At 46.4% G+C, this 25,545-nt stretch overlaps 2 protein-coding genes and 1 long non-coding RNA gene across 3 annotated transcripts; all 3 read right to left on the bottom strand.

The window, feature by feature from the left end:
- On the bottom strand, positions 1-2,152 carry LOC123652965. The gene is made up of 2 exons (XR_006742552.1): positions 2,048-2,152; positions 1-795 (listed from the first exon to the last, which is right to left on the bottom strand). It is a non-coding gene; the product is annotated as an uncharacterized LOC123652965 (long non-coding RNA).
- A 2,310-nt stretch (positions 2,153-4,462) lies between these two features.
- Positions 4,463-9,414, bottom strand: ZNF165 (zinc finger protein 165). Its single transcript, XM_036452781.2, has 4 exons — positions 9,198-9,414; positions 8,030-8,495; positions 7,635-7,773; positions 4,463-7,071 (listed from the first exon to the last, which is right to left on the bottom strand). The coding sequence occupies exons 2-4, from the start codon at positions 8,435-8,437 to the stop codon at positions 6,164-6,166; spliced, it is 1,455 nt and encodes a 484-aa protein (XP_036308674.1). The 5' UTR covers positions 8,438-8,495; positions 9,198-9,414; the 3' UTR covers positions 4,463-6,163.
- A 12,137-nt stretch (positions 9,415-21,551) lies between these two features.
- LOC118727435 (putative olfactory receptor 2W6) lies at positions 21,552-22,334 on the bottom strand. Its single transcript, XM_036453240.2, has one exon. It carries the CDS (start codon positions 22,317-22,319, stop codon positions 21,552-21,554), a length of 768 nt encoding a protein of 255 aa, XP_036309133.2. The 5' UTR covers positions 22,320-22,334.
- Positions 22,335-25,545: the final 3,211 nt, after the last annotated feature.

Genomic DNA, 25,545 nt, shown 5'->3' on the forward strand with positions numbered 1-25,545 from the left:
TTTAGAAATAAAAGCAAATTTTATTCAGATTCTGTGGTACCAGAGAAATTTATAACGATGATGGAAGCTTTGCCTACATTCAGGATACTCATACGGTCCCTAATAAGGCCTGAATAGCTCAGGAATTGTTGTTACTGACCCCTTATTGGTAGAGCCTTTTTGCTACATGAATTCTTTGATGTTGAATAAGGGCTGAATTTACCCAAAAAGGCCTCCTGTACTCATAACATTCGTAGGGCTTTTCACCTGTGTGGATTCTCATGCTGAATAAGACCTGAGCTTCCACTAAAATCTTTCCCACATTCTTCACATTTATAGGGTTTCACTCCAGTATGCACTCTGTGATGTGGCCACTTCCTCAATGGTCAGTAGTTTCTGAAAAAAAGTGAAATCGCTCCACTCAAGGATATTTCTCCTGAAGGAATCTCATTTTAGGACCAAGAGTAAAGGGCAGGATTTGTAACCATGTAGGTATAATACAGGGAAAAGTGGTATGCTTTCTGTCAATGAGAGACATTACAAGAAAAGGAAAAAGGAAAAGACAACCAGAGAGATGACTGAAGAATGAGGAGGACACAGCAAAGTCAGAACTTACCCGGGCATAGGAGCCAGGCAACCGACCTGGAGTGTCACGAGAGGCACAATCACAGGCAACCTGGGTCGTGGGCTGCCATCCGTAAAGGGCAGAGACCCGAGACCAGGCCAAGAAGGAATGTTGTCAAAAGGAGATGAGCTTGCTCTGTCGGTGCACTCAGTGGTTAGAGCAGGGCCACTCACCAAAGGGTCTTGGGTTCACTTCCTGTCAAATATATATATATACGTATGTGTGTGTGTGTGTGTGTGTGTGTGTGTGTGTGTGTGTGTGTGTATTGATGTGGATTGCAGGTACATTCAGGAGGCAATCAATCCGTGTGTCTCTCACATCCATGTTTCTCTCTCTATATATATATCCCCCTTCTACTCTCTCAAAAATCAATGGAAAGACATCCTTGGGTGGGGATTAACAAAACAAAACAAACAAAAAAGAGATGAGCTTTCCTTGGGGCTCCTTTAGGGACAGGCCCTGCAATAATTTCCTCACCAAACCAGCTGGCCACACTGGTTAAGAATTCTCATGTTCACTGGTTGTATAATTCTTCAGGGCACTTTAAACTTCAGTGTATACTTTAGCTACCTCACATATGTCCCAGTGCAGATTAAGGCAAATTACACAAAAACACACATGTGTGCAAGGGCTAGTCTTTTGAGCAAATAGCAAACAACTCCCGTAGATGGGATCCAAAGAGCATCGCTGACAGAACTAAACCACCATCAGCATGAGAAGCAGTTTTATGGATTACAAAAAAGCACAGAACATAAACTCAGTTTCTAACTTACTAAAAAAAAAGATTGGGAAAATAGTGTCCTTCTAGTCGGATGGAGTGAGTTCATGCTCAGCTCCAAAAACAGATAAGAACAAAATCTCTCTGCAGACCGAAGGACAAACTGCGCAACCGTGGCCTTGGCCACAGAGGACAGCGGCGAACCAAGCACTCCACGCGGAGGACGGGCCCCAGCTCACGTGTGATAGATCCTAGAAGAATAAGCCAAGATAAAGAACATGAAGCCGCTTCTAAATGCTGCCTTCCAAGCAATAAAACATAGTGAGTTAGCCAGTCAGACTAACACCTTCCCCATTTACCCGGAATGCAAACCGAACTGGCCCGTCACCGAACAGAACTACCAGTAGTCCCGGATCCAGAACATGCGCCGTCTGTGTCCGTGAGCCACACGGACCTGACAGACCAGAGCGTGCGGGAGATGGCGCGGCGCGTCCGGCGCGGACTGTACAAGGAGTAGCTCACACGTTCGCCGATCTGGATTCCCAGGCCACCGCGCCCACTCTTCCGGGCGACTGGGGCAACTGAGGAAACTAACCGGCCCTCCCCACCTCAGCCCGCGAGAAAATGTGTCAGAGGACCCAATGAGAAGGAAGTGCGAATGTCAACCAGCCCAGCTGAAGGGCGACCCCTGAAACCTAACCCCCAAAGCATAACCTAAAACTAACCTAGAAAAGTGTACTGATTATCCCAATTCCGAGGATGTGCTCATATAAACCCCGTCTGAAGGAAATATATTCAAGAATCCGGTCCGGCGGAAGTGCTCACGTAAACTGGGTCTGGCCCAAGTGTTCATGTAAAGAGATTCCGGCGGAAGTGCTCACGCAAACTAGGTCCGGCGGAAGTGTATCGAAGAATTCGGTTCGGAGGAAGTGCTCACGTAAACTGGGTCCGGCGGAAGTGTATCGAAGAATCCGGTCCGGGGGAAGTGCTCACGTAAACTGGGTCCGGCGGAAGTGGTCACGTAAACTGGGTCCGGCCGAAGTGCATCGAAGAATCCGGTTCGGAGGAAGTGTTCATGTAAATAGAGTCCGCCGGAAGTGCTCACGAAACTGGGTCCACCGGAAGTGCTCACGTAAATAGAATCCGGCGGGAGTGCTCATGTATATTGGGTTCGGCGGTTTTTCTGTAAATAGTGCTCACATAATTATATATATATATATATATATATTTTTTTTTTGACTTTTTTACAGAGAGGAAGATAGAGGGATAGAGAGAAACACCGAGAGAGAATCATCGATCAGCTGCTTCTTGCACACCCCTTACTGGGGATGTGCCTGCAAACAAGCCCTTGACCGGAATCGAACCTGGGACCTTTCAGTCCACAGGCAGACGCTCTATCCACTGAGCGACCGGTATTGGCGAGTGCTCACATAATTAAACTCCAGAGGAAGCGCACCCAAGAATCCAGTCCGGCAGAAGTGTTCGTGTAAATGGTGTGCTCACATAAACTCCGGCAGAAGCGCATCCAAGAATCCTGTCCGGCGGACGTGCTCATGTAAACAGAGTCCGGCGGAAGTGCTCATGTAAACAGGAAGTGCATCAACGAACCTGATCCGGAGGAAGTTGTCATGTACGTTCGGTTCGGCAGAAGTACATCCAAGATTCCGGCCCGGCGGAAGTGCTCATGTATATTAGGCCCGGAGAAAATGCACTCATGAAACCTGTTCCCAGGAAGTGTTCACAGAAATAGGTACCGGACTCTGCCCGGCAGAAGTGGACCCGGAAACCCGCTTGGCCCTGCCCCTTACCTCCCTATTGCACCCGGTTCCCGACCGCTCCTAGCGCCTCCTGCTGCCACGCTGCTAATTGTAGAGAGGGTGGCGGGTCAGACAGGCGATAAGTGAATTGTGCGCCTCAGCGCTGTCTCGCGCCTCTTCCGTGTATACCGTTGCAGTTTATTTCAGGAGACAAGAGTAGTACGGAAAATAAGAAATTTGTCCCAAAGAAGCAAATATTTAAGAAACTCCATCTACATAGACAAGTGCAAGCGACATGATTTGCAGACTTCATGAAAAAGAAAATGTGGAAGCCTTTGGTTAAAAACATCATGTTAAAGGTATTAAACTATAAAATCTTTTTTATCCCCACCACACATATTCTCTTGATTTTCATGTTTTTGTTATTTAATGTCTTTTGAAATAAAAGAAAAATTTAAAAGATCACTATGAGTTTTTCTATTCACCTTTATATTGTGCAATGCCAGTTTAAAAGCAAATATAAACACATTTAACTTGTATATAGAAACATAAAAATTATGGACAATTCATAACTTGAGGCTCCCAAAACGGGACAGGCTAAAGTATGTTTACAGTTGTGAGTATGCAAGTTTATTTTTGTATTATTTGTATTAGAACTATAAACCTACTTTTGCTTGCCCCATAACCTCAGTGGACATGCTGTACACTTGAACTTACACTTTTAATTTTGTACATACCAAAGCACCAAAGAAATAAGACAAAGGCAGTTGAGGCTTGTCTGTCATCCTGAGCTGAGGAATGGGAGGGGGGAGGGGGCCTGGTGCTCCAGAGGAAGTGATTCCCAAGAAGTTAAGGGCAGATGTTTGGTTTTCAGAGGGTTGCCCTACACATACATAAAGGTCACTCAGGTAAAAGTTAACTTTCTTCATAGCTCTCTTTCTAGGACAGGCCCCCAATAAAAATTTTGCATAGTTAAGGGAGAGGTAAAACTTTTTCCTGAGTCTGCTGGGTTTCAATTTCCTTCAGCTCAAAATAATTCACATGCCAAAGTGGCCCAAAACTCCCCTTCATATTCTGAGCCTGTGAACTCCCAAGACTCACAGGCTCACTGAAATTTGTGCTCATGGGGAACACCAAGAGGGGAGCAAAGAAATATAGATATGTCCTCTGCTCAAGTACATGCCCCATTTTCCTATTTAATTCACTTAAGCACAAGTTTAAAGATAAAATTGGAAGCACCTGGATGGTGCTTCTCAGTCGTCACAGCTTCAGCTGGAGCATGGGTCTCAGGTTTGAGTCCCAGTCAAGGGCATGCACCTGGGTTGCAGGTTCAATCCCCAGCCCAGACAGTCAGGGCATGTTCGAGAAGCAACCAATTGATGTTTCTCAATGCCTCTCTCTCTTTCTTCCCCCTCCCCCACCCTACCTCCCTTCCACTCTAAAAATCTATGGGGAAAGATATCCTTGGGTGACCATTAATAAAAACAACAAAGACAGAATGCGTTTTAAGGCTGGGACAACAGCATTAAGCCAAGCTCAGGGCCTTCTGGGCACTCAGGGATGTGGTGACAGCAATCACTACCTTTGAGGCGAGACCTGCACGAGTCACTGGGGATACGAGGAAGGCAACTGCCTCAAACAGGTGATAAATGTTGGGAAAATCCCACCTGAAACACAAATCTTATCAAACACAGGGGAAATTGTATTGTGGGAAAGCCTATAATCAGGACAAGAGAGAACTCAAGTTAAGAGAACTGTAGTTATCACCATAGTAAGTGTGAGAAAACCTACTTTTGTTGCTCCCCTGAAACTCTCTGCCACAGTGAAGAATACAGGAAAGCTTCTATCGAAAGCACTGGCCTCTCCCAGCATTTGAGAATCCAGAGGAAAGAAAGTCCTCATATGTGATGAGAGTGGGAAAGGTTCCAGGTGGCTCAACTCTGAGAAGGTACCAGACTGTCCTCATGACTGCACACTGGCAGTTTCATTGAGGATTTAGTAATAAGATGCCCTGGATATGAGCAAGAGAAGCTTGAAGGTCGTGTCCTTTGGACACGGCAATTTTTCCAAAGCCAAACCTTGGAATGGAGATGATCCTTTAGACAAGCAGTCATAAAACTACTCTGCAGCAGGCCAGGCCACCTTGGGTACTGGCTTAGTGTCTCCAGATGAGCAGCTGAATCCGTCTTTTCACCTCATAATCTTGTAACTGTTGACAAGTTGCCGAACTCCTTTTAACTCAAAACTTTTTTCAACCAAATGAGGATAACCACTACTCTACCATTCACCAGGGCATCACAGGATAAATGGGAACACGTGCAAGGAATATAGAACCAATGCACTCCTGTGCTGGTTTAAAGTTTCAGAGCCTTTGTTTTTGCTACCAACTCACCCTGCCCTCACTTTTCAGTGGCCAGTTGAGAGGCCCCGCACTGCAGTCTGTCCATCCAGCCCAGGAAGGTGTCCACAAACCCCCAGCACACGCGGCAGGAAGGTTCCGGTCACAGGACTGCATCCATCTCCTCCAGATCTAGGTTCCCTCCCACTTGAACACATTGCTCACCTCTGCCCCCACCTCTTGCCTCATTTCCTTCCACTCCCCCGTTCTGTTGGAATCTCTGACTCCCACCTCTTGCCTTGGGTGTACTTCCTGGCACAACCTGGACGCAGATTACACCCTACTTGTCAGAAGGCCACCTGCCGAGTCCCCTTACACAACCCTCCGGTCTGTCCTGTTGCAGAGCAGCCTTGTGCAGAACCACTACGTGGGGCTGAGGATCACCCTCACTCTGAGTCCCCCCCACTCTGTGGTCATGGTTATTTTCTAAGGCCCTTCTTTGTCCTTTCTCCACTGCTGGACTAACCTATTTACTCGCCTCCCCCAACTCTGCTCTTCTGGATTGGCAGCCCAGCCTCTCAGAAAGCAAACAGAGGACAGACCACAGGCAGGATCACATATGAGAGGACCAGAGGGAGGGAAGAGACTCTGGCTGTTCTGTTACACACCCTACCCAGGATTTACTTTGCATTCAATGTTTCCCACATTTTGCTATTTTCTTAGCATTCCATAGGAATTTAAGTTCCTCACATTAATAGGCTTTCCCTCTTGTGAATTCTCCGATGTTGGCTGAGGTGCGAGCTCTGACTGAAGGCTTTTCCGCACTCATTGCACGCATAGGGTTTCTCTCCAGTGTGGACTCTCAGGTGTCGAATAAGGTGTGAGCTCACCCTGAATGTTTTCCCACACTCACTGCATGCATAGGGTTTCTCTCTGGTGTGGATTCTCTGATGCAGGATGAGGTGTGAGTTCAGGCTGAAGGCTCTTCCACATTCTTTGCATTCAAAGGGTCTCTCCCCAGAGTGGATTCTCTGGTGTCTAATGAGATCTGATCTCCCCCCAAAGCCTTTTCCACACTCGTTACACTCATAGGGTCTCTCTCCAGTGTGGATTTTCTGGTGTCTAGTAAGCTTTGAGCTGTGCCTGAAAGCTTTCCCACACTCACTACATTGATGGGTTTTCTCTCCACTGAAAAGTGCTGTCTGTTTAATAAGGTTTGAGTGCTTGAGAGATTTTCCACATTGGGGAGTTTTTCCTCCAACATAAATTCTTTGATGCATAATAAAACCTGAATTCCACATGAGACTTTGGTCATAGGTACTGTGTTTACAAGATTTGTGGTGTATAAATTCATTTGGGTTCAGGTTTATGCTTCTGTCACATCCATTGTGACTTATTATTTCACCTGAAGGTATATTTTTGTGGGTGAGGACTTTGCTAAAACCTCCATCCTGAGCAGACGACGGTCTCCAGGACTCCCCAGGTTCATTTTCCTGTTGCTGCTTTATCTGCCCTGCAGACTTGAGGATGTCCCAAGGTTCAGCAGACTCCTCTGATGCAAATGTCGAAGGCTGTCCTGATACAATTCTCTGTGAACCTGTGTTTTCATGAACGTCCAGACTTGACAGAGACTCATTGTTTTCACTCTCATTATCTAAAATGACAATAATGACAGAAGAGGTTTGCTGAGCTAGAAAAAAAAAATTGTTCAAATACACTCAAGATAGTTACAAATTGGTACTTCATTTGGCCATTCAAAAAACGTGGCCTTTCAAATGAGAGGCATGAACCACAGAAGAACAAATCAGAACAAGCCAGTCCTGTGTGCAGTGGTCAGCAGAGAGGAGGCACACACCAGGATGAGCAGACGAAACAAAAGTCTGGGAAGAGGATCCTCACCAGCAAGAACAGGAAGGGAAGACAAAATAGGAACAAAGAAATGAGGGAGCAAGGGGGACTCTGTATTGAGGATGCACGGTAATGGTAGGCTTAGAGAAAGAAAGGGCGGCACCATCTTCAGAGAAGGCAGAGGAGGATGCAGATGGGTGAGAAGAGTCAAGTTATAAATGACTCTGGAATGTGCGTACATGGAGCTGAAAGCATCCACCCACCCATCTACCCACTTCTGGTTGGCCAAGAAAAGGACCGCCTACAGTATTGGAACTTCAGTCTAAGCAGGGAGGGCCCCTGTCCCTCCCTCTGAGGACATGACTTTACCGAAGTCCCATGGGAGAGGGCGTTCTGAAGAACCCTGAAGGTCCTTGGTGTCCGCTGGCTGGAGCTGGTCAGTCAATGCTGGTCCAGGAGGTGCAACCTTTCTCCTGAGTATTTCCTGCCCGTGCCCAGGGACTGGAACCTGAAAGAAATAAAGTGCATCTAGATTTATAAGAGCATCACTGTTGGAACTAAACATTTCCCCCAAACAAAGAGAACCTCCTGTAGGAACACAAAACCAGGGAAGGAAGAATCAAGCCTGACTCAGTGGTAAGATATGACACAGAAGCAAACAGAGAGCAAAGGAGACATAAATGCATCCCGGACGAGGAGCTCAGACCTCCCACTGTGGGACGCCATCCGTCCTGGAGGCCTTAGCTCACCCATCGTCTCTGTACCTGGAGCACAGCTTCACCGCTGCCTCTCTCATCTTCCAGCGCTGTCACCACCTCCTCCCCACTCCTCGGGCACTGCTCTCGCACCAGGGCCTGCAGCTCCACGGGCAGGATGCTCAGGAGCTGCTCCAGCACCAGCAGCTCCAGCATCTGCTCCTTGCTGTGCGTCTCAGGCTGTAGCCACAGCCCACAGAGCTCACGGAGCCGGCACAGTGCCTGGCGGGGCCCAGGTGCTTCGTGGTAGCTGAAATGCCTGAACAGCTGCCGGCACAGCTCCTGCTTGAGAAAATCACTTCTCTCTGAGCAAGCGTCCTGCCCCCAGACAAAATCTTCCTCCTTTACCTTCACTCTCAGAAGCCCTTCATCCTCCTGAGAATTCTGAGCTGCAGCTTTCTTGGACTCTGTCATCATCTTGGGTTTGAATGATCACAAAACCCACTTCTGCCTTGAGAAGGGTTTTTTTAGTTTCCTGGGAGGGGAAATACTATTATTGTCTGGAAGATGAAAGACCACATTATGAAACTAGTCATTTTTTAGTACACAAAGAAGTACTGGGCATTTACTATGTGTAAAAAGGCTGAAATGCCTGCTTTGGGAATACAACTGTTACAAAAATCTTACCTTAAAGCAGTTTAACACTCAAACTTAAAAGCAAGATAATTTAGGAAGTATTTGAAATCCTGCCCCTAGCATATGCCATAAGTTTGGCTCAAATAAACTCATAAAAAATAAAAAACCCGACACCAAGGTAATTTAAATGAGAAACATTTAAATATAATATAAATACAACATAATACTGAATGTTGACATGCTACATGCAGTTAAATTATTTCTAAGTTATACAGACAATAAGGACCAGGGAAAAATTATAGAAGAGCTTTGGAAAATTGCTTTTAAATGGCCAACACCACAGAGGAAAATGCGCTGCCCTTCTCACTGGGTGACCAAGGACCCCCTGCAGCCCTTGGGACAGTCTGAGAAGAGTCCCTGTCCCTGCCCTCCAGGGACATGCCCTCCCCGACGCCCAGGGCGAGGGGGGTCTGCAGGGGTGCACGGGCAGGGGGTGGCTGATGGCTGCTGCTCACACCGGGCATCGCCCACGGGGAAGTCCTGCCGGCAGGCGTTCCCTCACTTCGCACCCATTGAAAAGTCACCACTCAGGGAGCAATACCCGGGCCGCGGGGTCGGATGGTGCTTGTCCCACTGGCTCCGAGCTCACACACCAGCCACGCGCACCTCGCGAAGCCCGCGTCCGGGAGGAACCGCGAAGCCGACGCGCAGAGCGACGACCAGAGACCGCGGGACAGACCGCCGGGCCGGAGGGGGCGGAGTTGGCGTGGCGTCACCGCAGCCCCGTCCTCGGGACTCGCTTCCTCGTAATAATCGCGAGAACAATTGTCTACGGGAGGGCGGTGGCGACTCCGGCGAGAAGCAGGTGCTCGGGGCGCGCCGCGGGCGGAAGCGCGGAGCCAGAACAGGCATCACCCCCGCGGTGTCCCCACGGCCAGGCCACTCAGCGCCCGGGAGCCCGGAACCCGCGATGCAGGGCGGCCCGCCCCTCCCGGCCACGCCCACGCCCCTCGGGAGGCCCTAATGCGCGCTGAACTGTGGAAACCACAGGCTCCACTGCAAGGGGCGGGTGCGAATGCCCTCCGGACGACGAAACTAGTTTCACCTTCCCGAGGGAATACGGCGGGAGACAAAGGGCTGGTCACCCGGATCCCCAAGCCCGGACTTACCTTTTCCACGGGACTGGTTCCGATCGGACACTTCCGCTGGAAGGACAACGCCGCGTCACCTGGTCACTTTTCCGTCTGAGTCTGCGCGGAAGACACGCCAGCTTTGGACTGCGATCCCCAGAATCCTCCGGGGCTCCTCGGCGCTCGACTCCATTTCCCAGCATCTCGGTCCGGGTCCTGGCCTGGGGCTCCTGGCGCATGCGCAGGGCCTCCTCCGCAATCCGGGGCGGAGAATTCCAGCCCCGCCTGACGGGCACCGCGCTCACGTCACCTTTGCAAAGCCTCCCTGGATTTTCCCGGACCCCCGACTAATCCCCAAGCCCTGGAACAACGGGATTAGTTACAACCCCTGCCTTTCCTCGTATAACTTTAGTTTTACTTTGTATCTTTTTTATCTGTCATTGTTCTGATAATGTGTCTAAGTGTTTACAGGTTTTCAACTTCAAATTCACCATTATGCAAAGCAAATTCACCCTTTTGCAAAATTCTCCGTTTCTTCCAGTATTTTTTTGCGAAGGTCATTTGGAGGCTGTGTGTTCACATCCTCCCATTGTCTCTGTTGCTATAAACTCTTGCTCTGAACCGTCCCTGGTGGACTGAATATTTTTTCTTTTCAGCTACCCCCTTTCTTGTTTCTTTTCTGCACTTTCAACTTACTGCGAGAGCATTCCTTTCCCTCCAGTCTATAGCCATGTCCTTTCTCTTGTTAAAGATCATTCATTATCTTCTGACCTTCCACCCACCTACAGGCTTTCCACGTCAAATTCATCCTTTTGCAAAGCTAATTTACGCTTTTGCAAAGCAAAATTTTCTACTAAAATAATTTCAACAGCTTTGTAGTAAAAATAAATCTTAACCAAAGTTGTTAAATTTTTTATTGCATGAATACTGGCATAGTAATAAACATAAAATACTTTTTATCGTCAGAAATATTATTTACTTATGTCCCTTATAATGGTTCTCCCGCCACCACTTGTAGCAATTTCATATAGGTATTCATAAAGTAATTGGCACTTCCTTCAAACCATGCACGTTTAAAGGATGTTATTGATCATTCTGTAGCGACTATTACTCCAGAAGATTGTCACAATTGCCTGACAACATTAAGAGTTTACTTGAGGTATGTGGGTGTATATTTACAATGAAACTGAGTTTTATCCAGCTGCATTAGGAGCGGCACGGGGTTGACAAGTTGTGATACTGCAAATGTTGGCTAAGGAAGGCAAAGAAGGATAGTATTGGGGCAAGTAAGAAAAAGTGGTAAACTCAATGGGTGGGAGAGGTGGGATGGTAAAGAGTAAGTCAGCCGGGAAAATAAAAGTTGTTGCTTGACAGGGATGTTAGAAACTGGGATTATGAAGAGGATTCAGTTGGTCAAGTCAGAAGTTTAAGCATTACCCATGAGTCAGTCCTTTTCCTCATTGTTTGCATGGGATAAATACTCCGTGGGTTATCCTCCTCGTGTCTCGATATTTTTTGAATATGTTTTTACTTTCCATTGCCACGGCTCACCCATGTTACTACAGTGATTTCCTAATTTCTCTCTTAGCCACAAGCCTGTTCCCCTCAAATTTATTCCCACATGCCAGTGCTAATGCTGGTATAAAAGTGTAAGTCTGTTAATGGCATGTCCCAGTTTCAACGAGAGCAGGGACTCACTTCTGCCCAAGCCCCCCACTGCAATCATTGTAAAGTTTAAACTGTTAATAGGGCTCACAGCTCCCGGCAAAATCACCCCAACCAATGAAAAACTTTCTTCACATTTTATTTTATTTGAGATTTATCTGCTTAGGCATTTTCTGTACTGTAATATGTACCTTTGCATGAACAGACCATAGGGCACTAATCAAGTCTCTTACTGATATCCATTTAGGTGCTTTTCAATTCTCTGCTATTACAAGTAAAGCAAACATAACATTCTAGTTAACTCTTGAGTATATGTGGGAGACGTTTTCTATATGTATGAAATTTATCAGACACAGTGATGAGGAAAATAAAATATGGGGGGGAGGAGGGGAAGACTTAGCAGCCTGACTCTGTACCTAGTTAATCAATATCCCTAATGCACATTCTTATTAGCCTGTAATCAAGTCACTGCCCCTTCCTTAATTATCTGGTCTTGCAAGACCTATTGACCTAAATACTCACATTTTACTCATTAAACCATAACCATAACCAACCCCCGGGTTGGGTTATCAGCCCTGGTGCCAGGCCAGGCCTTTGGGTGTGGTCTCACAGCCCCCATCCCAGCACACGAGGCTTTTTGCAAAGCCTCCAGAAGGTCTGGAAGTCTGAACCATATTTGAGGGACAAAGAAAACCAAAGGGTGAAAAGGGAAAGCTTCCTCACTATTGACTCGCTCAGGATTTGGACACAGGCTCCCCTGAGTCACGGTCCTAGTGCATCTAGACATGAATGAGTTTTCCTGTGTATCTGAGCACTCCTGTGTATTGTTCAGTCACCTGGTAAATTCTGCAACAACAGTATATGTGAGTCTTCAAGTTTATTATATATCACCTGTTTTGAGAGATTTATATTTCTCTATTTTATTTTTAAATTACATATACATACTGGTCAAAAACTAAGAAATGTGTACTAATGGTAGAGACACATGAAGAAGAAATATGGTATAATCACCACTTTATTGTCCAAATGAATCAATACTTTTGCTCTCAGAATTTACTCCTTCAAAAATTACTTATTTCTATTTTTGTTTCAAAATGTCCTTTGAAAAATGTAGTGAGTCTTTCCAGACCTTCTTTACTGTACTCTATACATTAACTGATCAACAAATATTGATGACCTATGTGTGAACACTTTGCAAGCAGCAGGGCAGTGAACACAATACTGATGGGAAGTGAAAACATCAGAGTGGAAGCAAGGAGCCACTAACAAACACAAGAGACTGAGAAATAGTGTCCCTGGGAGAGACCAGCTCTTCTCCATGCTCCAGCTAACTCCCTGCTGGGTAAAATGCCATCCTGACAGGAGGGATGACGCTCCAGGGATTTGGGAAAGTTGGGCTTTGGTGGTGCAGAAGATACTGCCGGGTGAACCCCAGGGTGGTTGAGCAGCTCTGAGGCTGACTGCTGCCTGCCCCACTCACTCCCAGGACAATCAGCCCTTAATCAAGGGTCTTCCTCTGAGACAGATAACCCCAGAGATTGCTGCATTTTATGAACTATAGTGAAACCCATCAGGAACTTTTAATCGCTGAACACCTGCAGAGTACAGGTTAATGAGTTCTACTCTTCTCAGGGCGAGTTTCCCGGTGGACATGGAGAAGACAAGCTGGTTTTATTTGCAGCTCCTTGTTAATCATTATTCTAATGAGATCTCTACGGTTTTGTTCTTCCAAGTTCCCTAAAGAACTGCAGAAGTTGAAAATTGCTCTTCTGACACCTTAGTTGTAGATACTACTCACTGACTACATCATCCACAATCTCTTAGGACTCCCCACAATTACCCAGAGGAAATCAATGAGTCAACGTGACCATAGTTCAATTTTACCAGAAAGCAGAAATGGCCCTAAGAAAAACTGCTTTTGTCAGTAGAGCCAAGCATTTCTCATTACTCAGTTTATCCAATCTAAATTCCATCCATCCTTTTTCATCCCTATAACCTAACTGTCAGAGTAGATAGGTCAATTGTTCAATGAACGGACAGACAGACTCTGTTTTCTTTTCACTTAGAAAATGTGTGTGTGTGTGTGTGTGTGTGTGTGTGTGTGTGTGTGAGAGAGAGAGAGAGAGAGAGAGAGAGAGAGAGAGAGAGAATCAATTCCCTGCATGTTCTTCTTAGTTATTTACATTAATTAATTTTATGTAAATACAAAGAACTGCAAACCATTTAAAAGTAAAAACAAAGTACTGTTATACCTGGTCTTCCAAACTTATGTGCACCATTACATTGCAAAAAAGCAAAAAGGAAGTTAAGCTAATTAGTTTAATTTTTAAAACCCTAGTAGTTTGTGTAAACATGCTTTTGGTAGTACTGTGTCTACAGGTTCCATTTGAGCCTCTTGCAGAATTTACCAGGCAGCTGGAAAATGCACGAGTACTCAGAGATTCAGATAAAACCCTTTATTTAAAGCAGCACTGCTGCCAAGACCGGTTTGGCTCAGTGGATAGAGCGTTGGCCTCTGGACTGAAAGGTCCCGGTTTCAATTCCGATCAAGCACATGTACCTTGGTTGTGGGCACATCCCCGGTGGGGGTGGTGCAAGAGGCAGCTGATCGATGATTCTCTCTCATCGATGTTTCTAACTCTCATCACCCCTTTCTTCCTCTCTGTAAAAAATCAATAAGATATATTTTTAAAAATAAATAAATAAAGCAGCAGTGCTGGCCCAAACTTCTCTCATGATGAGAATCGCCTGGTGGAGTTGTTAAAATATAGATTCCTGAACTAACTACTTAAGTATACAATTTTACCTATATGTTCCCAAAAATTCTAGTTTAACACTTCTTAGTTGGGATTCAGGAATCTGTATTTTAGCAACTCTATCAGGTGATTCTCATCATGAGAGAAGTTTGGGAAACACTGCCCTAGACCATGAGATTACTCCTTGTATATATTTCTAATTTTCTTTGTTTCCTAACTACCGGGATTTTGTGTCCGGCTTTCACAGCCCCTTCTGAGTCAGTAGGAATGGGGAAGTGAGATTGTATCTAAATGCCTGGCCTGGGTGGTGCCAGGGCCCCCTCCCCTCTGGCCAGTTAATATTGTTCATGAGATTTTTTTAATTCCCTTGGTTTTTAGATTCACTTGTTGATAGTTACATATTTGTTGTTCATAATTTTTATCTATATCTTATTCCTCTTCCTAAATAACCCCCTTCAGCAATTTGTATAATTTTGGTTTGGCGGTGATGAACTCTTTTATCTTTTTTTTTTTTTTTTTTTTTTTTTTTTTTTTTTGTGAAGCTCTTTATCTGGCCTTTGATTCTGAGTGATAACTTTGCTGGGTAGAGTATTTTTGGCTGAAGGTTCTTGCTATTTGTCACCTTGAATATTTCTTGCCATTCCCATCTGGCCTGCATGGTTTCTGTTGAGAAATCAGCTGACAATCGTATGGGTGCTCCTTTATAGGTCACTACATGCTTTGCTCTTGCTGCTTTTAATGTTCTCTCTTTGTCTTTTGCTCTTGGAATTTTAATTATGATGTGTCTTGGTGTGGTCCTCTTTGGATTCCTTTTGTTTGGGGTTCTGTTGGCTTCCTGGTCTTGTAAGTCTATTTCTTTCCCCAGGTGGGGAAAGTTTTCTGTCACTATTTCTTCCAGTATTCTTTCAATATTTTGCTCTCTCTCTTCTGGGATCCCCATAATTCTGATGTTGGTTTGCTTGAAATTGTCCCAGAGGTTTCTTACACTATCTTCAACTTTCTGGATTCCCTTTTCTTGCTTCTGTGGAGGAGTGTCCTCTGGCTCTTTGTGTTCTAAATCTTTGTCTTGATTCTTGCGATCTTCCAGTCTGTTTTTAGGACTCTGTGTAATATTTTTTTTTTATTTCAGACAATGTTTTCTTCATTTCTACTTGATCCCTTTTCATATCCTCATAGGTCTCATTTATTTTATCAGCCTTTTTTGAATATTATTGAATAACATTATAACTGTAGTTTTGAACTCAATGTCCAATCTTTTATTTTCCTCCATCTCCTTCCTTTGTGTCCTTCCTCTTGTCTGCATTTTAGTTGTTTCCCTGATTTGATGGAATAGTTTTGTGTGCTAGTTGTTCTGTTAGAGCCCAGTAGCACAGCCTTCCCCATTACTTGCAGTGGACAGTCTTGGTGTAGCCCTTTGTGGGCTGTGTGTGCAGTCTTGTTGTTAAGCCTTGCTTATTGTTGGTATCACTGGGAAGTGTTGATCTCCAAGCCAATTGGCTGTGAGGATCAGCAGTGTCTCAGCTAGGAGGGCTTCTGTACTCTGCTTGGATGGGGCGGGGTCTCGGGGTGGCGCAGACAATCTTTGGTTCCCTGTCAGTCTCGCCTTAGGAAAGTCCTGTTCACGGTGAGTTTCCGACAATTGGTTGCAGGCGCATGCACCTCTTTGGTAAAAGCGCAGACAAGCTTTGGATTCTGGCAAGTCCCTCCTTAAAGAAAGCCAGCCTCTTGGAGGGCTTCTGTGCTCAGCTTGGATGGGGCGGGGTCTCAGGTTGGTGCATAAAAGCTTTGTTTTCCCATCGGCTCCTCCCAAAGTACCGCAGTAATGGCCTCTGGCTTAAAAACACCTCAGAGAGATCTCTGCCCACCGCCTGACAGTCTGGCCTCTCCCTGTCTGGAGCCATCTATCAGAGCAATAGGTGATTCTGTTTTCCTCTTGAACAAGAAAGCCAGCCACGCATCAGCTATCCGCCCTCTCCACGCCCTGGGAGTACGCCAGGAGCAATCTGGGTCTGGCCCTTCCTCTCCGGACACCAGGAGTAAGCCAGCGCCTTTTCACATGCACAGTTCTCTGCACCTTCACAATTCCTGAGGTTCAGCGTGCCTTCTCTCTCCTTCCCAGATGGCAGAGCCTCCTCTCAGCTAGCCATCTGGTGCTTCAGGGCAATGCCTCCCCTATTTTCCAGTTCTAAATTCAAATTTGTTGTGGTAGGCTGCATTCGAGTCTCTACCCTATGCCGCCATCTTGGTTTCTCTCTCTGTTCCTCAGATTTTTTATTCACTTTACTTTTTAGATTCACTTGTTGATAGATATGTATTTGTTGTCACTTTGCTGTTATAATTTTTATCTTTACCTTTTTCTTCTTATCCCTCTTCTTTAAGAATACCCTTCAGCATTTCATATAACATTGGTTTGGCAGTGATGAACTCCTTTAGCTTTTTCTTATCTGTGAAGCTCTTTATCTGACCTTCAATTCTAAAGGTAGCTTTTCTGGGTAGAGTAATCTTGGTTGTAGGTTCTTGCTATTCATCACTTTGAATATTTCTCAACAGTCCCTTCTAGCCTGCATAGTTTCTGTTGAGAAATCAGATGACAGTCGTATGGGTACTCTCTTGTAGGTAACTAACTGTTTTTCTCTTGCTGCTTTTAAGATTCTCTCTTTGTCTTTTGCCCTTGGCATTTTAATTATGATGTATCTTTGTGTGGTCCTCTTTGGATTCCTCTTGTTTGGGATTCTCTGCACTTCCTGGGCTTGTAAGTCTATTTCTTTCATCTGGTAGATGTCTTTATTTCTTCAAATAGATTTTTAATATCTTGTTCTCTCTCTTCTTCTGGCACCCTCATAATTTGGATGTTGGTACACTGGAAGTTGCCCAGAGGTTCCTTACATTTCAAATTTTTGGATTTCTTTTTCTTTTTTGCTTTTCCAGTTGGGTGTTTTTTGCTTCTTCATATTTCAAAAGTTTGACTTGATTCCTGGGATCCTCTAGTCTGCTGTTGGATTTCTGTATATTATTCTTTATAAGTCAGTGTATACTTGATTTCTGATTGGTCCTTTTTCATTTACTTGAGGGTATCACTAAATTTCTCAAAGGTTTCTAGAATATTCTTGAGTAAGCTCATAACCATGGTTTTGAACCCTATATCCAGTCATTTGCTTTCCTCTATTTCTTTCATTCATGACATGTTTCCTTGTCTCCACATCTTGGCTGCTTCCCTATGTTGATAGAGTGGCCTTGTGTAATAGGTGTACTATAGGGCCCAGTGGGTCAGCCTCCCCAGTCACTTGAGGTGGACACTCTTGGTGCACCCCTTTATGGATGGTGTGCACAGTGTTGTAGTTAAGCCTTGATTGCTGTTGGTATCACTGGGAGGAATTGACTTCCAGGTCAATTGGCTGTGAAGATCAGCTGTGTCTATGATGGGAGAACTGCTGTGTTGGAGACACCCTTATGGGGCAGAACTTGCTTCAGTGGGGCTTTGGTGCTCACTGAGTCTGCCCCTGAGTGTGTCACTTATGGAAGTGAAGAACTGTAATCTGGATGGTCTCACACTGACCACTGGATACACTGGTTCTTGGATCTCTAAGGAGGTGCAAAGTCAGTCACTGCCTGAGGCCACCCAGCAGGAGCTTCAGAGAGATGTGCAGATTCCTCCTCTTTGTTTGGGGTTTGGAGATGCCCAGATGAGGCTCAGCTGTGAAGTAAGGCAGGCTGCTGCTGCCAGGCTTTGGGCCTTCTTTCGGAAACTTTGGAGCTCTCTGATCCAGCTGCAGTTTGTTAGGTTTTAGTCTGCAAAAGGACAGACCATTCATATGCAAAAGCCACTACGCTCAGCTTGTTGTGGTGTTGTAAATTGGGTGGGGTGGGGTCTCAGGGAATCACCAGGGCAGAGAAAACAGCAATGGCTGCCAGTCAGCCCTGCATCAGAGAGGTCCCCAGTTCTCTGTGTCACTTAGCTCGTGCAGGAACAATGATTGGTGCAAAAGCTGCCTTTGAGTTCAGGTCCAGTTTCTCCCTGTATGAGTCTGGGTCCTGGGAATCTCACCAGAAACTGGAGTTCAGAGCAATTGGGATCTTGTACCTCCATCCCAATTGAAAAAAACCAACAGCATATCCAGTTGCCAGCCAATTTTGTGCTTGCCTTCACACCTCTGCACCTCTGTGCCTCCTACAAGTTTCAATGCACTTTTTTCTTTCCTTCTAGTTGTGGAACTGTCACTCAGCCAGCTTTCCATAGTTCTGGATGATATTTGTTTTGTCTTTAGTTGTAGTTTGTTGTTGTTGTTGTTGTTGTTTTTTGTTTGTTTTTTTAAGATGGGGATTCTTTTTTCTTTTTTAAAAAAATATATTTTATTGATTTTTTTACAGAGAGGAAGAGAGAGAGGGATAGAGAGTTAGAAACATTTATGATCAGCTGCTTCTCGCACACCCTCTACTGGGGATGTGCGCACAACCAAGGTACATGCCCTTGACCGGAATCGAACCTGGACCTTTCAGTCCACAGGCCCACGCTCTATTCACTGAGCCAAACCAGTCTCGACTAGTTGTAGTTTTTATGTGGTGTTTACCTATGCCGCCATCTTGGTTGTCTCTCTCTGTACTAGATTTTATCAATCAAATTGTGATTTGGTTCAGTTCTACAAATTGATTCTCTACTTTGATTAAAATAACAACAACAACAACAACAACAACAACATGTGTTTTCTTTAACAAAATGTCACTCTATGAAAGAGGCAAAGTTATTTATTTTCTACCAAATAAAGTCCAGGGTGTTTGAGGAAATAATGGAGTAATTGATGTAATTGTGTGGTTACATGAATGTGGGTCAGAAAACCAGACAGCTGAGGAGCCCTGGAGCAATGGGGTCCCACGTCACAAATGCAGACTCATGGGCTCTGGGAATCTGTAACTGGCCACTGTGATTTTCATGAGAGATGCAAAGATACGTCATCTTTGAGAGATGAAAATCACTGCTGTAATAAAGTGAAAGACAAAAAAGATGAGAGCTCTTTCCAATAAAGAGCTGGCAAAACCCATGAGCCATGAAGCAGAAGCCAAGAGGGCAGAAGGACGGGGTGGAGACGTGTGATCCGAGGCCTTCAAACAGCAGTGCCGCGGTCATGACACAGCTCCTGAGACAATGTGTTCGCAGATCCCACCCTTAGAGAGATTACAGCTGGACAACACAGCCACCACAAGAGATAGATTTGCCTGTTACTGAGGTTACCCAGGAGCAGGGGAGCGATGCTGGCAGGGTGGCATGGATCTGGAAAATGGGCTGAAGAGGAAAAGGTACATTTGGGTGTGAAGATGTGGGCCCAGGAAGGACAAAGTGGTGATGGGGTGTTTCCCAGCAGAGTGAAGATAAAGGAGATTAAAGAACCACAAAGAGAACTAGCTCCAGGTGAGGCCTCACCAGAGAAACGCAGAACTTCCATTTTCTGTGTCAGCCTTTGTCAGCACACATTTCAAGACCAAGCATTTAGCATTTCAAAAGTTACCTGCTTCAGCCCCCACCAGCGGCTGCTTGTCCGGAAGGATGTCCAGAGGAGTCTGGTCTAATTAGCATATTGCATATTTATTATTATAGATGTGCTGTATCTTTTTGTGCCCGTAGGATACATGCTGTACCTCGTTTTTCAGTAGAAGAAATGGACCGTGCTAAGCCACAAGGCTCCACATTCTGGAGACTGGCCCTTAATAAACATCACCACAGCTTAAAGCTACCTCTTTTTTTATTTTATTGATTTTTTAGAGAGGAAAGGAGAAGGATAGAGAGTTAGAAACATTGATGAGAGAAAAACATCGATCAGCTGCCTCCTGCACACTCCACACAGGGGATGTGACCGCAACCTTTGACCGGAATCAAACCTAGGACCCTTCAGTCGGCAGGTCGACGCTCTATCCACTGAGCCATACCAGTTAGAGCTGGGCTAACTATTACTGAGTTTATGAAATAGGAAGAATCAACTGCATTTGGGGGGAAATAAAATATTTTCAATAATCAGAACCAAACCACAAAGCCATTCTCACAAGCCCTAACTAACCTACAATACAATCTGTTCTATCTGAACAAAGTGTAACAATTACTGCTCAGAATAGGAATATGCATGATATCTGAAAATGATATATTTGGAGAACAATTTATTAGGTATTTGCTTTTGTTTTCTTCTGAGGACTCTAGATTGATCGAAACTTGCTTAAAATTTTTGAGGGAGTTTAACTGAGAAATTGCTAAGTTCTTCTTTTACCCAGTTCCTAATGACAACGGTGGCAATACTCCTAAATTTCTGTCACAACTAGTCAGGGACCGCAGTCACTCATGTGAACATGAAGAAGCCAACATCGCCCAGTCATAAAGATGCCCACACCTCCCCAGAGTGCATCTTCTCCTCAGCCTCAGTTCAAGATCATCCTGATCATGTACGGGGAGAGCAGGGAGGAACAATCTTCAAAAACTTGAAGACAACCCCTTAGTTTTCTTCTGTCATAAATGAAGTGTGAAGTATTGACTATAAGCAAGAAACTCTTCCTTTTATAGGAAGCAAATACCTTATGGTCTTTCTTTGCATCCTTTCTTCTTTATTCTCTACTTTATTGAAATCGCAGGAGGAGGTGCTCCGCCTCCCGGGGTGCAAGGAGGTACCCCAATGGGGGGCGGAGGGCAGGGCCCTCGCCTGACTTGTAGCGTCCCCCCAGCCACCCTGCCTGTGTCCACCCCGGGGCTGCCTGAGCCGAGGCCGGTTGGAGCAGGCCCCCCCCCCTGTCTCTGACTCCGCTCCTGGCCTCACCTGCATGGATAACATCCTCCTGTCCGTCTGGTCGTGACCCATTTCGGTGTCCCAGCCTAATTTGCATATTAAAGTCATTAAACTCAATTATAGACATTATTCCAAGTATGCAGGACCCACATAGGAACCTGAGTGCGGTGCGGGAGGCACCGGGCGGTAGATCATCTTGCCTCTTTTTCGGGCGTTTGGCACTTACTATAAAAACACCTGAACTTTCGGGAGAGCGTCAGCACTTCCCTCCTCCTGAGTGCGTTCTTCTCAGTTGCCCTGAGGGCTGCTCAGTATACATTGCTGTCCCAGAAGCTCGCCCAGGCACAGCATGCCGGGTTCTACGTCCAGGGCACCAGGCATTTTCGCAAGCAGAGCTCATGGCCGGGTCCACGGTTGGAGCTTCCCCTGTGAGAAAGGATTGACCTGGGGGGATCCGAGAGGAATACAGGTGACTGTGGACGTGGGAACATTGCATCGTCTCCACACAGCTAGCCCACGGCCTTCCCCGTCCCCTTACGTGTCTCTCCAGCCGCAGATGCCAGAGCGCGCCGGCGTGCGCTCGGTCCAACAAGAGGTACCGGAGACCCGTCTAAAGCGGATCCCACCAGGGGACCGCTTCCGACTAGGCCTCTGCGCCCCCCTTCCCCAGCAGCACCTTCCTCGCCGCCTCGTGGACGTCCCTGTTCCGCAGGGTGTAGATGAGGGGGTTCACGCTGGGCGTGACAATGGTGTAGAGCAGCGTCAGGAACTTGCCCCGGTCCTGGGCCCGCGGGCTGGGCGGCTGCAGGTACATGTAGATGATGGTGCCGTAGAAGAGCGCGACTACGGCCAGGTGCGCGCCGCAGGTGCGCACGGCTTTGCGCCGGCCCGCCCCGGTCCGGATCCGGCGCACGGCGCGCGCGATGTGCCCGTAGGAGACGAGGATGAGGGCGAGCGGGGCCAGGACGATGGGCACGGCCAGGGCGAAGGCCAGCGCCTCCAGGGCCGCGGTGTCCACGCAGGCCATGCCCACCAGGGCCGGCATCTCGCAGAGGAAGTGGTCCACGCGTCGGCGCCCGCAGCGGGGCAGCAGCAGCGTCTGGGGCGTCATGACGAGCGCATTGGCGAAGCCGCTGAGCCAGGCCAGCGCAGCCAGCTGCCCGCAGCGCCGTGGGCGCAGGAGCACGGCGTAGCGCAGAGGCTGGCACACGGCGGCGCGGCGGTCGTAGGCCATGACGGCCAGCAGCACGCACTCCACGCCGCCCAGCGCCAGGACCACGAAGAGCTGCGTGGCGCAGCCTGGGGCGCTGATGGTCTTGTCGGGGCCCCGCAGGTTGTGCAGCAGCTGCGGGACGGAGCCCGTGGTGAAGCACAGGTCCAGGACCGAGAGGTTGGCCAGGAAGAAATACATGGGCGTGTGCAGCCGCGCGTCCAGCGCCGACAGCAGGATGATGGTCCCGTTCCCCAGGAGCGTTAGTAGGTAAAACGCCAGGACGACCGCGAAGAGGACCGGCTCCAGGCGGGGACGGTCCGAGAAGCCCACCAGGACGAAGCCTCCGGGAGAGCTCGCGTTGTCCCTCTCCATCACCTGGGGCCACGTGCTCCCTGTCAGGAGAGAGATGAGCACAGGTGACAAGGGTGGCTACGCTCCCTCCACGTGGATGGCTGGTGACATAGAGCCACGAAAAGGTGGGGGTGCTGGGGGCCCCACCCAGACTTTCCATCAGCAGCGCTACTGTTTTGTTGGGTCTGAGGAGTCCAGTATTTGGGAGGTTTTCAGGCTCCTGGCTGTGATTATTCACCAACCTTTTGCATCATTCTTTTAAAAATTTCAGAGAGGGAGAGGGAGAGGGAGAGAGAGGGGAACATCAGCGATGAGAGAGAATCATTAATTGGCTGCCTCATGCGATCAAGCCCACAACTCAGGCACGTGCCTGTGACTGGGATTGAACCCCCGACTCTTCAGTCAACAGACTGATGCTCTATCCACTAAGCCAAACCAGCTAGGGATGCTTCATTCTTTTCAGATTGGCAGGAATGAACACTCCAAATTGTCTACCTTTTCCTTTTTGCTTTTTAATGAGAAGCACCAAATCTGGTAGTCACATGTAAGCCATAGATAGGACAGATGGCTTGTGTCTCCACATCAGAGAACTCAGCTTGCTGTTGCAGAAATCTCATTCCAAACAGCATCTCACCAACACTGGGGAAACCAGTCATATCCAACTCCAGGGCAAAAGTGCTCCAGGGCGTGGTCGGCAAACTCATTAGTCAACAGAGCCAAATACCAACAGCAAAACGATTGAAATTTCTTGTGAGAGCCAAATTTTTAAAAATTAAACTTGTTCTAATGCCACTTCTTCAAAATAGACTCACCCAGGCCATGGTATTTTGTGGAAGAGCCACATTCAAGGGGCCAAAGAGCCAGCCACATGTGGCTCAAAAGACACAGTTTGCCAACCACGGACCCAGGGACTCTTAGAAAGAAGATAACCTCTCCGAAACTGGTTTGGCTCAGTGGTAGAGCATCTGTCTGCAGACTGAAGGGTCCCAGGTTCTATTCCGGCCAAGGGCATGTACCTTGGTTGTGGGCACATCCCCGGTAGGGGGTGTGCAAGAGGCGGCTGGTTGATGTTTCTCTCTCATCGACGTTTCTAGCTATCTCTCTCCCTTCCTCTCGTAAAAAATCAACCAGTTTATATGAAGATGACCTCATTACTGTGAGAGCAGCATTCAATTCCATCATCCTCTTTATTCAGCACCCCCCCACCATGACCCCCCCATGGCCCCCTCATGCCTCCTGCCATGCCCTATTCTAAAGCTCTGATGAAGTGTTGTTTTAAATCCTCATGTTGTATTTTAACCTGGGGTTGGGTGACATTTCTGAAGTGGAGAATGCTCTCATAAAGACAAAAAAGATACAAGTAAAGCTATTGCCAGAACTCAATCCCAATGGAACTAATATCAGTGTTGTGTTAAGAGTCTCCCTCCCCTCTTGTTTACATTTTTCCTCACAAAGAACTCCGCTTCCAGGAAAGCCACATGAATTGTTTATGCATGAATCGCTTATGACCCTACAGAATCGAAAGATTTTTTTTTAGTCTTTGACACTTCATTTAAAAAATACATGTATATTTATTGATTTCAGAGAGGAAGAGAGAGAAACATCAGTGATGAGAGAGAGTCATTCATTGATCAGCTGCCTCCTGCACAACCCCTACTGAGGATTGCACCCCTCTACTGGGAATTGCATATTCCACACTGGGGACTGAGCCCGCAACCTGGGTATGTGGTGTGACTGGGAATCTAACTGCAATCTCCTAGTTCATAGGTTGATGCTCAGCCACTGAGCCACTCTGGAAAGGCTCTTTGTGACACTATACTTTGTGACACTACACTTTTAATTACTGGACACTGTTTTTATGTCTTGGGGGACTTTATTGTATATTGTAAGTTATCCAGGGGCAAAGTATCATTCTGATTGTTTTGTATATTTACCTAAGCAGTTACTAAGAAGTAAGAGTTCTGTCGCTTAGTAAAAGGGAATGTATTCCATCTCTCAGGTGACTGGGGCACAAAATAGGGTTCCGCTGCTTCAATAATTAAATCAGGTTGTGGCATGTGTTCCCAACAAGAGTTCTGACTAAGGCTTTCCACCTCAGAGCGGATGCTTGTTGGAAATTACAGGATTGTCCAAGTTCTCACTCCAGAGGCTTCAGCAACGACCCCAGTGCAATGGACGCACAAGACACTATCTCTGGGAAGGATCATTCAGTGATTAGGTAACTGATAGCCAACACTTGCAGTGAAGCCAGCACGCCAGCATTTCGAGCTTTCTCTCCACCTCTTGCAAAGTGGAAATTATATATATAATAATTAAGAAAAAGGAAATATGTATATACAAACAACCTGGGAGGGTAGATACCACACCAATGACAGTGAATGTCTCTGGTGTGGGAAACTGAGTCAGAGATGGGGACTCTCTTTATATCTTCAACATTTTACTTCTTTAAAAACAGCTGGAAGTATAATCATAATGAATAACTATTAATTCTGAAGAGTGGAGTATATGTATACATTTTCTACTAGTCTTTGTAAGTTTGCATATGTTTAAAATATTTCAAAATAGGAAAGAAAAAAATAACAGTATAAAGTACATATCTTTCAATATTAAAGTAACTAATGCTTATGGGCCTCGTGAAGTAGGCAGGAATGTTAACCAGTTGACATAGTTCACCTCATTTCATGCTCAAAGCAGCTCCAGGGGGTCAGAGGGTCATTGTGGGATATCCCAGAATAAGCTATGGAAGCCAGAGTAACATAGACCCTCCTGGTTGGAGCTCAAAGTCCAGTGTTATCCAGTGTCAACATGAACAGCCCAGTTACTGAGAGCCTATTATTCAACATCCTCTCTGGCGACACAGACCAGAATCAGTATTTTTAAATATATATATTGTATTGATATTTTACAGGAAGGAAGGGTGAGAGAGCAATAAACGTCAATCAGCTGCCTCCTGCACACTCCCTACTGGGTATGTGCCTACAACCAAGGTATATGCCCTTGTCTGGAACTGAACCTGGGATCCTTGAGTCCACAGGCTGATGCTCTATCCACTAAGCCAAACTGGTTAAGGCTC

The sequence above is a fragment of the Pipistrellus kuhlii genome, unplaced genomic scaffold (genome assembly GCF_014108245.1).
Source record: "Pipistrellus kuhlii isolate mPipKuh1 unplaced genomic scaffold, mPipKuh1.p scaffold_m20_p_24, whole genome shotgun sequence".
Taxonomy (NCBI): Eukaryota; Metazoa; Chordata; class Mammalia; order Chiroptera; family Vespertilionidae; genus Pipistrellus; species Pipistrellus kuhlii.